The following is a 14,417-nucleotide window of genomic DNA, read 5'->3' on the forward strand; positions in this document are numbered from 1 at the left end:
TCTTTGTTACCGTCTCTGATGGTTGCCCCTTGTCATTTTATAGCACATCTCCAGGAAAAATCTGGATCGGTTTTATCTCCACTCTGCCATTGGATTGTTGAAGATCACCATGAGATTACCCCTGCACCCTGGCATCCTAGACCAAACCCAGTGCTTTCAGCCTCCTGCTGTGTGCAGTCAATGCTTGGAAAAATCCTAAAATGGGAATGAGGAATGAGAAACATACACTGACATCCAAACTGGCCATTCGTCCTGGCAATCTGAGATGCTTACAGCTGCAGTGTGTAGGGATGGTCTATTAGCAAGTACCTTTATAACAACGATAGAAACCAGGTCAAGAAAAAGCCCTTCTGTAATGTGATTAAATGAACCTTAGAGAAAACTTCTCAACACTTACAGTGATGCCCACAAGACTAACCAGCTAAAGATTTAAATATATTTATTTCATGGTTCTCAACTACTGTGCATAGATGTTAATCACAGTACTTGGCAATCACAGTTTTCTCTCTCCTACTACTAAAAGCTGTTCTTCTGAATTTACAGAACAAGTTAGTGTATGGAAAAGTTGCTTTGTGTGCAGCTCAGCTGACTGGGATGGTGGTGTTTGCGATAAGGACTCTTTCTTACTGATCCCTGAATTGTGACTTATTTGTGTATACCTGTGCCTGTTGGGGCTTTGGGAGCTGAGAATGTGCTTGTTAAATGAAGAGACTGATCTCTGCAGTGGCAACATATTGTTAACTTTTTGAAACTTAGTTTCATATATTCTGCATTCTTTGGACCTTTTTTTTTTCTTAGTGTTCCCAATTCCTGCCATGTAGCAGGAATAGATACTCTCTTCCTGCTCTCACTAATGTATTGTACCTTGGGCTTTTTTTGTCTTCCTCTGCAGAAACTCTGCTGGATGACTTCCTGCTCACATACACAGTCTTCATGACGACCGATGACTTGTGCCAGGCACTTCTGAGGCAATATCCTTTTACTGAATGTTGTAGTCACTGGGGTCACACACTTTCTCCTAATTTTGTCTATTGTTGAACCTTATATCAAAATTGCATGCCTGGTTTTGTTCTTTGCATATTACTGAAATACAGTCCTGCATGATTATTTTGAGGTTGCATAAAAAATTAGTAAGAAAAGAGAAAAATTGTCAAATATTTACTATGGCATGCTTAGAAAGTGGACTGCACTTGAGATTTTGACATCACAGCCCAAGAAATGCATGAACAAACTGGAGAAACTTCAGAAGAGAGCAATGGGAGTTACCAGTATTCTAGAAAAAAGATCTACAAAGAAGACATGAAAGAAACAGGATTGTTTTACTGAAAAAAGGGAATCTATATGTAACTGAGACAGTCTTTCAGGTACCTAAAGAGGAATAGAAGAATCTGTTCCCATATCAGTGCCAGATGGGACAAAAGGCAGTGAGAATAAATTGCTGTAAGACATTTTCATGTTAGATACTAGGAAATATTTTGGATATTTTTTTTTCCTTAAGAAAATAAATGGTGGAGTGGAAAATGTGTAAGACAGTAGAATCTTTTATATTGGAGAGTATTAAGAAGAAGAAACCAGAAAATATATTCCAGTGGTATATTTGAGCCTCTATTAAGGTGGACTACTTAGGGTGGATTTGGATGGACTAATTTAGCTGATCTTTCAAAGTCTCTTTTTCTCCAGTCCAGTTTTCATAAGGTTTATGATACTTGGAATTTGACTCAAATCTATAGCTTCCCAGAGTTTAGGTTATATTGTATTCTTAACTCAAATGGGTTGAGGATGAAGAGATTCAAACTGGAAACATTAAATTCAAATTTGGATATGAGTTCCCCTAATTTGCACGTGCCTGTAACTAGGTATACACACACACGTACACTTATTAAAATATTTAGAATTTGCATAGCTGAGGAATCAATAAACAGAAAATTCCTGCACTGAAGTCAAATATACAAAGATAAAGCTGCCTCTGAATAAACCTGTATTGACGCAGATGCCTAACTCATAACAACGATGCAATTTTTGTTTTTTGTTTAAAGGTAAATAAACTTTTATAACTGTGATGAGGAAACATTAAAGTGCGGTTAAAACCTCTCCAGGTTATGTTCATTCTTAGAATACCTACAAAGAGAAAAAGTATTTTCCAATCTCTGCTCCTTTTATCATGCAATACAGGATGTAAGTCTTAACTCATTCTGAGATAGAAGAATTATTTTCATGTATTTCCAATGATTTGCATAAGCTATGGAGCATTGCTTAAATAAGCTTGTGGCTATAAAATAAACTTTCTTTGCTTTTTTTTTCCCCTTCTTTACCTTTTGAGACGAAAACATCATCTTTTTACCTCTTAAATGAAAGAATAGAGAAGGGATAGGAACAATGTACAAGTGGGTATTGTCTGTCATTTGGCATTTCTGCTTTGTGATTAGAGAACAGTGGTAGAAATAGTTGTTCACTCTTTTTTTATTTTAATAGTGTTATTCTTGCAGATACTGTAATTTGTGCAGAGAAAAAGAAACTGACTTCCTTTGCCTGTTTTTTTTGTTATTGTTAACGATGCATTGCCCTCCTTCCCACAGACACTCACGTAGCTATCGATGTGCAGGACAAAGGTTCATTCTCAGTTCTGCAGAAAAGATATGACTCAACATTGTATAATTCCTTTTGAATTGATTTTATTTTTATAGAATCACCTCTCTAATTTGTAATGAAGAAAAATCCTGTTGGCACAGAGGATTAATTGGCACGTCTATTACTGAGAATTTCATTCCAAAAACTTGATGAAACTCCTGAAGCTCCAGACAGGATAAAACATTTAAAACTGAGCAATGTACTGAAAAAAAATCTTTCATTAGCAAATGAGATGATTGCAAAGTCTTTGCCATCAGTTAATTTTTAAGTTTATGTGAGACCTTATTATTCATTCCTTAACCTACTGCACCTATTGTGCTAAGAACCACCAAGGGAAAGAAGATGACTCTGATGTGTCCTGTAGGAAGCGGAAAGTCTTGCATTTGGTATCTCAGTGGACTTCTCTCTACAAAGACTGGTTACATGAAGATGAGCATTTAAAACAGTTTTTAAAGGTATCAAAACACTTTCTGATGCACTTCAGCACTGTTTAATTACTTACTGTGTCTAAAAAGCCGCAGCAGAAAAATCTATAAAACATCTTTTTTCATACTTACATTTTTCCATGAAATCTATAATATAAAATGATTTGCATGTGGCTTCCTTAAATGCTTTAAAGATGGTCAGTTTGAACAGAAAACCTGTATTATCAATACATTCAATGTCAAAAACATTAACATATGAAACTTATAGAAATCCCGTGATCTCTAGAAAATGGGAAAAGTTAAGAAGATAAGAAATAAAACTACAAAGATTTGGAGGTTCCTTGGACACACTGATCATGTCTGTCAGAACAGGATCTACAGTCAGTATCCAGAGGATCACAGACTAAGAATTCTCAGGTCTCTGTAAGAAATGCTACTTTGATTGAGGAGTGAAATTGTATTCCACAGTGTTTTGCTGAGTGCACATGGAGAGCAGCACAAATTTATGTCTTTTAATAAATAAAATTTTGTCCTTGTTAGCAAAGATATTCTGATATTTCTGTATGAATTCCAAAAGCTCTTGTAATTCCCTTGTAAATTTGCAAATAGCCCATTGTTGCTGACCAACATCCATCTGGTTGTTGATTTTTTAAAAAATGTATTTTTTTTTCCCTGCTGGTTAAAGATGAGAGTATTTTAGGAGACTTTGCAGGATCTTCCACTTTTTCTGATGAGGCTCTTTCTATGCAGATGGAGATCTTCCTAAGGGCCATGGAGGTGTGACTGTGCACTGTCACACAATTTCTCTTCTTGAAGCTTCTGTGCAATATTAATCAGCAGTGATGTTAACAATGGTTGCAGTTATACATTCAAAACCAGCGTCTAGGGTTGTAGGCTAAAATCATTCATGCAGAAATCTGTGAATATAGGAGTGTTAATTGGGTGATAGCAAACCTGATGACTCAGCTCATACATATTTGTCATTTTCTTATAAGAGAAAGAGAAGGATCTGTGTGCAAATTCTGAAGAAGTGTAGAGAAAATATTTCCTACAATTTCAATCATGACAATACCTTCCCCCAAAATTAGAAGAAAGGTTTATTTATCTATTAGTTTATAACTAAGGAGAGTTCTTGGAGTTTGTGGAAGACATAACTCAGTTTAAAATGTATGCAAATGTGAGGAAAGGTGACGTAGAACATTTACCATTTTAAAAGTCTTAATCCAAGGAACCTGTTTATTAATCATTTTGGATAAGTGAAGGTGGTGTGGTGTGTTGTCTTGCTTCAGAATGTGTTCTTCTGACCTAACCCAGATTTTATGTAACAGCCACAAGTGGTGTTTTAAATTTTGCCATTTGTAGAGAAAAGAGGATAAACATTTTGGACTCTCACTTGGTGACAGTACTAAGAGTGTTTCTCCAAAGACAAGCTGAATATTGACCAATCTGGAAATTTAAACAGGAACATTCTCTTCTTATGGGTTTTGCATAAATATAATGATGAAAGTTGTTTTAGTAGGCTAGTGCCTGAATTGATTTAGACTGCTGATGTGATGCCTTAGATTTATGTTCGAATTGTCAGACGTTTGCAGATACTGTTTTATTTTGTAGACAATATACAGAAATGTGCTAGATGATGTGTATGAATATCCCATTCTTGAGAAGGACCTGAAAGAATTTCAGAAGATACTTGGGATGCATCGCCGTCAGTAAGTATTGATTATATTTGTGATCAAGTCTCCTTTTATTTAGAGTGTAATTTATTTTTGTCGCCGTCTTGCTGTAATTTAGTAAAGTGATGAGCGATACAAGTAACACATTCATTTTTATGAATAATCTCTTTTTTAAACTAAAGATAAATTATTCAGTTTTCTCTGATGTTCGTTGGGCTTCACTTCCATCAATTTTATTTGGGATTACTTTCAAGAAGAGCAATACTTTGTGGAGAAGCTGGCAAAAATTCCCTCAGAAGCTGCAGTCTGTGACTTCAGATGATACCTTCATTCTCATTCTCTCTCTCTGCAGTTGTCAGTACTGAGAAGCAAATATCTTGTAACACTCATCTCAGGGTTATTATTTTACTAATAATTATGGTATTTATAGAAGATCTTTCCTTGGCATTTTTTTACAACAAAGGAGTTTGTTTCCATGGTTTGGCCATTGGGGAAGCAGAAGGATCTGTGTCCTCGAGGGTGACCCTGACTGCTTACCTTGGGGCCTGAGCTGTGTTTGTCTACTCCAACAGCTCGTGGGCTGACAGCATTGCTTTTCACTATATCAATTGTGCAAGTCAAAGAAAAGCTTTCTGGCTGAGCCAGATGCCTTTAGTTTTTCCTGAAGGAGCTCTGCAGCCCTTCTGCAGTGACCATTTAGTGTTAAAAACTTTCTGATGTTGTAAACTTTGTAATAGCTAAAACTTCCTTTTCCTAAACTTTGGCTGGAAAGAATAATTTGGATTTTCCTTTTTGTTTCAGCACTGTAGATGAGTATTCACCTCATCGAAAGGTAATGCCAACCTGATTGTTGCTGGTTGCTAGATAACTTACCATCTCACTTTCTTCCCCTTTGCCCACTTCCCTCTCTTTTCTTAGCTTCTTAACTGAAGGTGACTAGTGGCCAAAAAACATGACAGGACACATCAGTGAGGTTAGACCTGCAATGCTGCTTAAGGAACTTTTTTTCTTGTCAGTGCATCCTGGATATCAGCTGTGTGAGCTAACCTGCAGTGGCTGTGACAATGTTAGCATCTTAACAAGATGCTTTGAGATGTCTAAATTCAGGAGAGGTCCAGGAGTGTGTCCCCACCAAGCTGGAGAGATGTAGCAACCTGGGCAAACCAGGCTGAGCAGAGGCACTGTCACACATCCATTGACATGGACGTCAAGTAAGCAGAGCAAAGGGCAGACTTGTGACAGGGACAGAGAAAAAGAGAGGAACATGAATCTGTCCATTTAACTGAAGGAAGGAGATGCAGCCAAAGTTGGTGTACAAACTTCTCAGAGGTGAATTGCTGTGCTTGTCAATTGTACCGCACTGAGGCTGCAGTGTGTAATAAGCTTAAAATGTTACTGCAAAAATGTGGAAGGCAGAACATGAGATTGTAGTGAAATTGCTAAGTAGGCTGATTGGTACATGAGAAACATATATAAGTGTATTAGAAACAGGCTTTGAACATGAGTACAGAAAATCTTGAATCGTGCAGGCTGCTTAGCCTTAGCATGTCCTGCTTCCTGCAAAATCTCCACCTTGGTCATTATTTAGTAAGGCAACTCCCAGTTTACTGGTCCAAGAAAGGGTGGGTGGATTTCCTATATGGGAACCTTTTGGCCAGACATATGGGTTGCATGCTGTGTTCTGTGAATTACTGCTTTGTAAAGGGCAGGGATGCAAAAAGTCACTGTTGTGATTTTTTTCTTTTTTTCTTTCCTACTCCCTCACAGAATAAAACCTTTTTCCACCAGTTCAGTGTAAAGGAGAACTGGCTGCAGCACAGAGGAACCATGAATGAAATAGAAGAGAGTGAGTATAAATGAAAAAGTGCAGGACAAACTCAAAAACTATGAAATTGTTTCTCAAGGGCCTCAATGTAAATATTTTTTAACTGACAGACAGCTTTTCTGCTGGACCTTAGGGACACAAAAGAAGAAATATTATGGCTGTGTAAGTTTAACTTTCTGCCTCCTGCTTTGCAGTGGTAAACAGTGCTATGGTATGTCAAGGGGGTTTTGCTCTGTCTGGTTCCTCCAGCACCCCTGTTCCAGAGCTGTGTGCCTCCCAGGCTTGCTGGCAGCCCGTCCAGGTGTTATTTCTGCTCCATTTCATGCTCTCGGTCCCTTGACCTATATCTTGGTTGTGAAGGTGCATATATAAGCCTGTCACATGTAATGGGCCAGGATCTACTAACTCTGGGAATGTCCCTTAGTTCCTTCTCTCCTTGAAAACATCTCTGATTGGAGTGCGAGGTGCCACTTCACTTTAATGTCAGCCATTTCCATCCATCACTACTAATACTATAACACAGTGAGGCTGTCACCCTCCTGTAATGCCTGTATGAGGAAGAAGGCAGAGAGGAGAACACTCTGTACACGAGCAGGGAACAGGCAGAAGGACCTCCTACCTGGCAGTCTCACCCTTTGACAGTATATCTTTGTTTCCTACTGGGAACAAAACCCTGGAAGTTCACTTGAAGTCAGTATATTTTTAGTGCTCATTTGTAACAGAATAAAAACTGAACTCCTTCAATGCCAAATCTTTCTGCACAGTGCGTGTTGCTGATAGATAATTCTCTTTTTCTGTTTCAAATATAGGGGGGTTTGAGGTTTATGTTATCAAGGCTGCTTCTAAAAATGTTATTTCTGGATGAGAACCCCCACAGTCATTCTTCTTAAAAGTTGGACATAGCTTTGGGGTGATTGGGAAGGATAGTGTACTGGCTCCAGAGAGGGGACAGGCTGTGTGACTGGGGACAAGAAAGGCAGGGCCCAACAAAGCCAGTTGTGACTGGTTAAATTGCTTTTGTCTCAGTCCTCTGAGTCCTTGAGTCCTTGAGAGCAGTCCTTGAGATCATGGACTGTGATGGGAGTGAAGGAATGAAATAGCAAACATGAAGTTGGAGAAGGTTGGACGTCCAAGCCTGTGTGGTGGAGCGCTGCCCGACCAATGGTGCTTGTGGAGGATGGGTGTGTCCAAGCCACACCATACCACTTGACCAGAGGCATTTTATCCCCTAATGAAATCATTACCAGGGAGGCTTGCAGTCCATGGCCACTTCCTCCCACTCGCATTCCCTCCTTCTCACAGGAGAGCAGCATAGGCTCCTGAAAAAGATGGCATGGTCCATCCCAATAGATACCACAGATAAAACTTTGGAAAGGTGTGAGGGGACAATCATTATGGTGGTTGTGCTCAAGGACCTGACCTGTGGGTTGATTTAGTTCAATATTGAAGAAAGGATAGATCAATAGCCCTTTTATAAATTAACATCGCTGTCATTGTCTCTTTGCAAATGAAAGAGAAGGACATTTCAAACAAATTAACTGGAAGCAAGTTGTGTCTCTTTCTGCATAGGAGTCCAAATATTCCTGTCAGATTTTTTTAAATTTATTTTTCTACCTAGTTATTTAAAGTGCAGTTGGATGTCTCTGTCTTCATGAGTTGTATCCACTCTGAAGAGAGATTCTGCTGTAGGATGAGCATCCGATTCACTGTCGCCAGAGACAAGCTAAAAGAGAATTATAAAATCAAATGACTTTTCTTCCCCAAGGCTCAATGTTAAGTTCCTCCTTCATTCTCATCTTCATTTTTGTTTTACTACAACAGAAAAAAAAGATATTTTTGAGGATAGAGTTCTTAACTACTTCTGGCATGGCTTCCTTTAATGAAGGTACCCTGAAGCCATGAAGATTTGTAGGACAAGCAAAGAGCTATTGCTCCATACATCTGTCAATAAAACTAATTTTAAAAAATACAGCATTTCTGGTGAAGAAAAGTTTTATCCTATACTGACATGGTAACAGACTGTTTACAATAAGAAGTGCTAGAGTAGAAGGAAATGGAAAGTTTAATTAAGCACGGAAGTGAGTATGAAACCAAGAGCTGTGATGATTCTGATTAGCAGATGTTGTAATTTTTGAAATATTTATTCAAGTCTGCAGGTCTGTTTCTTCCCCTTTAAGCATGGCAGCTGTATTTCAAAGAACTAGCTACAGCAAATTTGGAAAAATACGTAAGCCTAAAATTCTGGCAAGCAGAGAGAGAGAGGACTTCCCTTTTGTAGCAGAAAAAAACCACTAGCTGAGCTGACCACTGTATTACTGCTAGGAATCTCCCTCTCAGAGCCAAACTAACTCATGGACCTCAGTGGAAGTGATGAGCCCGGGGATTTTCTGCAAACCAGTCACTTTTATGTGTGCTGCAAGTGATTCAGGAAAAGAATTGTCAGAATTAAATGCATTGCTCTTTGGGCAGCCTCTGCTGCTGCTACCATATTCTGGCAATGCAAGTAGTTTAGATGTGTAGACAGATAAGTTATCAGGAGTGGCTGAATACCGGGGAGCACTGTTCTTGCTAAGCCTCCTGTTCCAGGTGGAAGTGGAGGTCCAAAATAATTTCTGCAGCAGATATGAAATGTACTGAAAGGACAGTGTTTTATCTGAACTGAAAAGGACGAGGGAAAAGATGGTGACAACTGGGTTTACAAGGAAGATAGGCAGTGATGGAGGTTGTCTGTGACAAATCCTCACAGTAGGAGGTCTTAAATAGATATTGCTGTGGGAGTCTAGGTTTCCATCTGTTTGACTCTCTCATTTCCCAGGGAGAGGAGGTGGGAAGGGGAAAAATGGTGACGTTTATTCTTAGTTTCATGTCCTGCATCTCAGGGTGCAGCAGCTGCCCTTCCTGCAGCTGCAGCAGCCACACAGCTGAGGCATTGCCATGGTCGGGTCTGCTGAGCATGTCTTTCTTCCTTTGTGCAGTTTTCTGCCGTGTGTATATAACGGAGCACTCCTATGTCAGTGTGAAAGCTCAAGTATGCACTTCAGCTCAGGAGATACTGAAGATTGTGGCAGAAAAGATCCAGTACCCGGAGGAGGAGTTGGCACTGGTGACTGTCGCGTTCTCTGGTGGTAAATAGCTTCCCTTCATCTGATTAATTACTTTTTAGTGCATCACGTAAGGGAGAGCTGACATTTTCTGATGCAAGGATGCAGCTGTTTCTGTATGGGCCCACAGCTGGATGACCACGATGAACAATGAGGAACTCCTTCCCAGAGAGTTGTTTCCATGGCAACAGCTCATTCTTGGGTACCGTGGGATACGCATCTCCTGACTGGGAAAGGGAGTGTAAAGAACTCTGTCTCCAGCAGTATTGCAAGGTTTTATTTTTTCTCCACAGATGAATCTCCTACTTTGGTCTTTAAATTAATTTTGAAGGCAATGAGCATGGTTTGCTTTAAAAATATGAAAGGGAATAGCAAATACTGTATGCGTGTCTGTTTCCTCATTTACAGCATGAGTGACAAATATTATCCAGCAGAAAGGAGGAAGACATAGATTTGCATAGTTGAGATGCTGAGAGCAATCTCAGCAATATTTTGTAAGCAGTCTTGCTTACAACTGACTTGTTTTACCTATTGTTTTAGTGTTAGTTGAACAGATGGACTTATTGTCTTTTTTAAGGAAGACTAGACTGATCATGGGCTGATACTAGGGACCAGAGAAACCCCCAAGATTTTCTTTGGTGATTGGCAAGTCTCAATCTCATTGGTCATATTGTTTTACTTATTGTGGTGTCTTTCAGAAGCACTTTAAGTAGGTACATAGAAATGCGAAGCTGTATCTATAAAAAGGATTAAGAGTGTAGAATATCCTGGCCATATTCTCAGCTAACATTAGCTGGTGTTGATCCCCTGAGACAAAGGATGCATCTTTAGATTTCTAGCACTCATTGTTACTTCTTTGTCAGTCTAGTTAAATGAAATACACTCAAATGCTGGCTTGTCCTGTTTATTTATTCAACTCAGAAGTGGAAGGTCACATTTTTCTCCCCCATGCTGAGCTCAATTAAGTAATCATATTTTTGAGGGCACTGATGTGGGTGGCAGGGAGCTGGTGCCCTGCTCTGGGTATTGAGAGCCTTGGCATGGAGCAGCCATACGGGAGCATTACACATAGGTGTTGTGGTGAGCCAGGCTACATTGTTTCTAGGCATACTCTTTTTACCCTCGTGTGTACCCAAACTTGCCTCCAGGGCATTTCACAGCACTGCAAAATCACTGTGCTGCTGTTGTTTTTCAGGTCTTGCTCTCCTGTTCAAGAGCAGGGCAAGTTTTGCTCTGATAGCAATAGATCTGGTGCTAACTGTTTGCTTAGCTAAAGAAAACCAACAATTCATAAATAATGAAACACACTATTATCTTTAGACCACATTGGTTCCTAGAAAACAATAATTAAAATGAAGGTACAGTTGGACTGTCATTTGTACATGACCACTGTACCCCCTAAAATGTTATTTAGTCACGTTGCCTGAATTAATGTGAAATGCAACAATTTCAGTCTCTTCTTATGTGTTGTGACTCCTGTGCTGTGAGTAACAAACACCAACCTGGCACTTTTTTTTTTTGCTTTGTTTTTTTGCTATTTGTGTGACTCAGAACTCTTGTCTTCTGTCCACTTAGAGGGCAGCAGTGTGAGCATTGGAGAACTCATTTTTTTTGTACTCCACTAATGGATGAGCAAGTTCTTTATTCAAAATTACCTTGAAAAATATAATGGTAATTCAACATCAATGTATCTGTTTATCAATGTGAGCATGGATAAGAGGGCAAACTATATGAAATTGTGTTTGGCACTCAGACTCCTCCTAGTCCTACTGCTCCCTCATGGGCAATGCAAAGTCCAAGGTAGCTGTCAACATGTTTTTAGTGTTGATGGGTCTACCATGTGTCAGGTCTCCAGAGGATTATTTGGAGCCCTCAGGAGGAGACAGTTTTCCTAGGGCAGTTTTTAAGCAGTGTTTTGGGGTTTGCTTTATTTTCCCCCATATCTTTCTCCAGTGCATCCAAGATAGCTCAGACCTAAATCAGTACTCTGAACTGGAGAAAAAGAAGTCCTTTCTCTTTGCTATCAGTGTGGTGTGTCCTGCTCTTTTACTCACGTTTCCCACATTAATTATTCTGGGTCTAGAAGAATTTCTGTAAATAATGAGTTATAAAAGACTCTTCAGCTCTGCTCTGTGGGTTGAATTTAATGGTGTTGGTATCCTTTAAAGTTCTTTTCCTGTTGATGAGCTGTGGCTACTGCTGACATCTCCACCTCTGGTTTTGTCTGCCAGTGACATGCAACAGCTCAGTCTCTGGAGGCTGAGACGCTCTGCTCGAAAAAAATATTTACAGTAGATACACTGTGTTGCAATGAAATGTTCTATAAGGGACAGGAGGTTAGAGTAGATGATTTAAGGGTTTATTTCTGTTCTATCCTATGTGGAGTGCAGGTTGAAAGCAGAAAGTTTTTGTGCTCTAGTCTATCAGAGACATCTTGCCTTTATTATGACTGAACAGGGTGGAGGTGATGGCTCCCACTGGGACTGAATTTGATGCTATTACCTTCTTAGAAATTGATGTGGTTTTGCAAATATAATTGTACCTTTTTTCTCACTTACAGCTTTTACTCCTGTTCTGAAACTTTTGTGTTTTGTTTGCTGTTTTTACAGAAAAACAAGAACTACAACCAAATGACTTGGCTATCTCAAAATCTTTGGAGTCATCCAGTCGTATGTTTGTCTACCGAAAAGATCTAACTGATTCTTTGGTAAGGATCAGTATTCTATACTTCCCATTTTTTATTTGTCTGACTCCAAATTATAAACTTAATATTCCTCTCAGAGGGCTTTTTCAATGCAGAATTTATTTCTTGCTTCCTTAGTAAAGCTTACTTAGCTGTTCTACACCTAAAAAAAAAATCTGTCATTGACAGAAGTTATTTGACTGAACAGTAATGGAATTTGTTCATCAGTTTCAAATAGACCAAAGCTTCTGTACAGCTTAAATCTTTCAATCTACATCAGCCTGGAAAAGCTGACCTGTGTTTGTACAGAAATGGATGGGATGAGGATTATTCAGGGCTCTTGTGACTTCCCCCCCCCCGCCTTGTGCCTCTGTAACACTTAAAGTGGCTGGTACACAATCATACAAAGTGGTGGGCAAAGTCCATGGAATTACATGTAGAAGTGGATGCTGTGTGAGTTCCACCAAAATTACTAGGTGTCAGTGTGACCCCAGTGTTGTGGCAGCCACATGGTCAGTCTGTGGCTGGCATATATTGCTGGTGGTATGTCCTCTTTTCTTCCTTCTATCTGTCTGTCTCTCCATCCTCTCACTGGGGCTGGGGAGGGGAATGGGTTGGGAGGAAGCAGGTCTCTTTCATCCTTCCCTCTGTCTTCAGAAACAGGGATTGCAAACTCTCTCTCTGCTATGATTTCCCAAAACCCTAGTGAGGCAGGCACAGTCAGGCGCTGAGAGAATTGCTCTTTCAATAGCTTTCTGCTAATTATGCAGACATTTCAAGGAAAGAGCAGGAACTGTATCACAACTGACTGTTATGTGTTGTCAGTAGCTCTAGGATCTGTGCATTCATCCTCAGGATGAGAAATGTCTATTTACATTTTGTTGGATCAATGTGCCCCGAAGAGCTGACATTCCGCTATCATTGTAATCTGTCATCCCCATTATCACCAGCGTTCAAGCCACTTCTGAAAATGTGAATATTAAGGGAACGTTTCCAGTGCAGACAGGTGACAGCCAACCTAGTTTCATTAGCTACGTAATAAAAATTGCAAAACTTGCTGTAACTGTCAGAAATGTAGCACCAAAGTAATGGCTTAACCGATAAGAACAATTTTTCATGTTGGCAGATGGTTCGTGTGCCAAGTTTCAGCCCGATGAGGTTAAAAAACCCAAGAGAAATGCAAAACTTTGAAAATCCAAGCTAATAATGGAAATGTCAAATGACCCTGAACACCAGTAGTACCACTGCTCTCCACAGTAATACACTAAGTAACTTTGATGAATCGGGACACACAGTGTTTTTATTCTTTGTTGATTATATTTGGCATAGATTAATCATAAAATGTATGGATTTATGTTATTTGTAAAAGTGGATTGGAGGGCAAGTTGTGTGTATTTATTCTAAATCTGATGTGTTTGCAGAATGATTCTTTTATCTTATAATTCAAAATTTCCTGGTGTCTGAATTCAGATTTTATTTTCTGATGTTTTCAGGGATTTTACTTTCATTATGCTGTCTGCTTGGTCAGTGTTTTATATTCAAGGTTTAGAGAAAGAGGGAGAAGGAGAAGGCTTTCCTCTCCAATAGCAAACCATTGATCCTATTGACCCATTTCCCAAGCTGTTTTTGATTAGTGGGAAAAAAAAACCCTTAAAGTGTACTTAGAGAAGATGACTTAGTCGGCTCTGTTTGGTACCTTAGTCCAATAGCAATTTCATTGCAGAACTTTTGGCATTTCCTGAGGATTTTTTTGCTCTTGGCTGTTTATTTAGAATCCATTTGCTGAAAATGAGGAATTGCAGCAAAGGTCCGTGAGGATTTTGGGAATCAACACCTGGGATCTTGCATTAGAATTGACAAATTTTGACTGGAGCCTCTTCAATGCAATTCATGAGGTAAGAAGCACCTCATCCACTTCCAGGTATATTACTCTCATAACAACATGATTTGGCAGCTGTCAGTAGTGGTGGGTGGTCCAAGAGATGTGTTGCAATCCTTGATACTGAAGAAAATTGTCAAAGGTTTTTAACTTTCCTGTATTGGGGCATTTCATATATTCACTGGTATACCTGGTGCATTTTA

The 14,417-nt window shown here is 39.4% G+C and overlaps 1 protein-coding gene across 1 annotated transcript in view; it reads left to right on the plus strand.

Moving 5' to 3' along the window:
• Positions 1 to 14,417, plus strand: part of RAPGEF5 (Rap guanine nucleotide exchange factor 5) — a 160,428-nt gene that overhangs the window by 122,700 nt on the left and 23,311 nt on the right. The window contains exons 12-19 of the mRNA XM_064675282.1: positions 893 to 971; positions 2,939 to 3,083; positions 4,665 to 4,762; positions 5,528 to 5,558; positions 6,494 to 6,572; positions 9,527 to 9,676; positions 12,262 to 12,359; positions 14,108 to 14,230. Coding sequence (XP_064531352.1) covers positions 893 to 971; positions 2,939 to 3,083; positions 4,665 to 4,762; positions 5,528 to 5,558; positions 6,494 to 6,572; positions 9,527 to 9,676; positions 12,262 to 12,359; positions 14,108 to 14,230 — 803 coding nt within the window. The remainder of the gene's footprint in view (positions 1 to 892; positions 972 to 2,938; positions 3,084 to 4,664; positions 4,763 to 5,527; positions 5,559 to 6,493; positions 6,573 to 9,526; positions 9,677 to 12,261; positions 12,360 to 14,107; positions 14,231 to 14,417) is intronic.

This window comes from Pseudopipra pipra, chromosome 1 (assembly GCF_036250125.1).
Source record: "Pseudopipra pipra isolate bDixPip1 chromosome 1, bDixPip1.hap1, whole genome shotgun sequence".
Taxonomy (NCBI): Eukaryota; Metazoa; Chordata; class Aves; order Passeriformes; family Pipridae; genus Pseudopipra; species Pseudopipra pipra.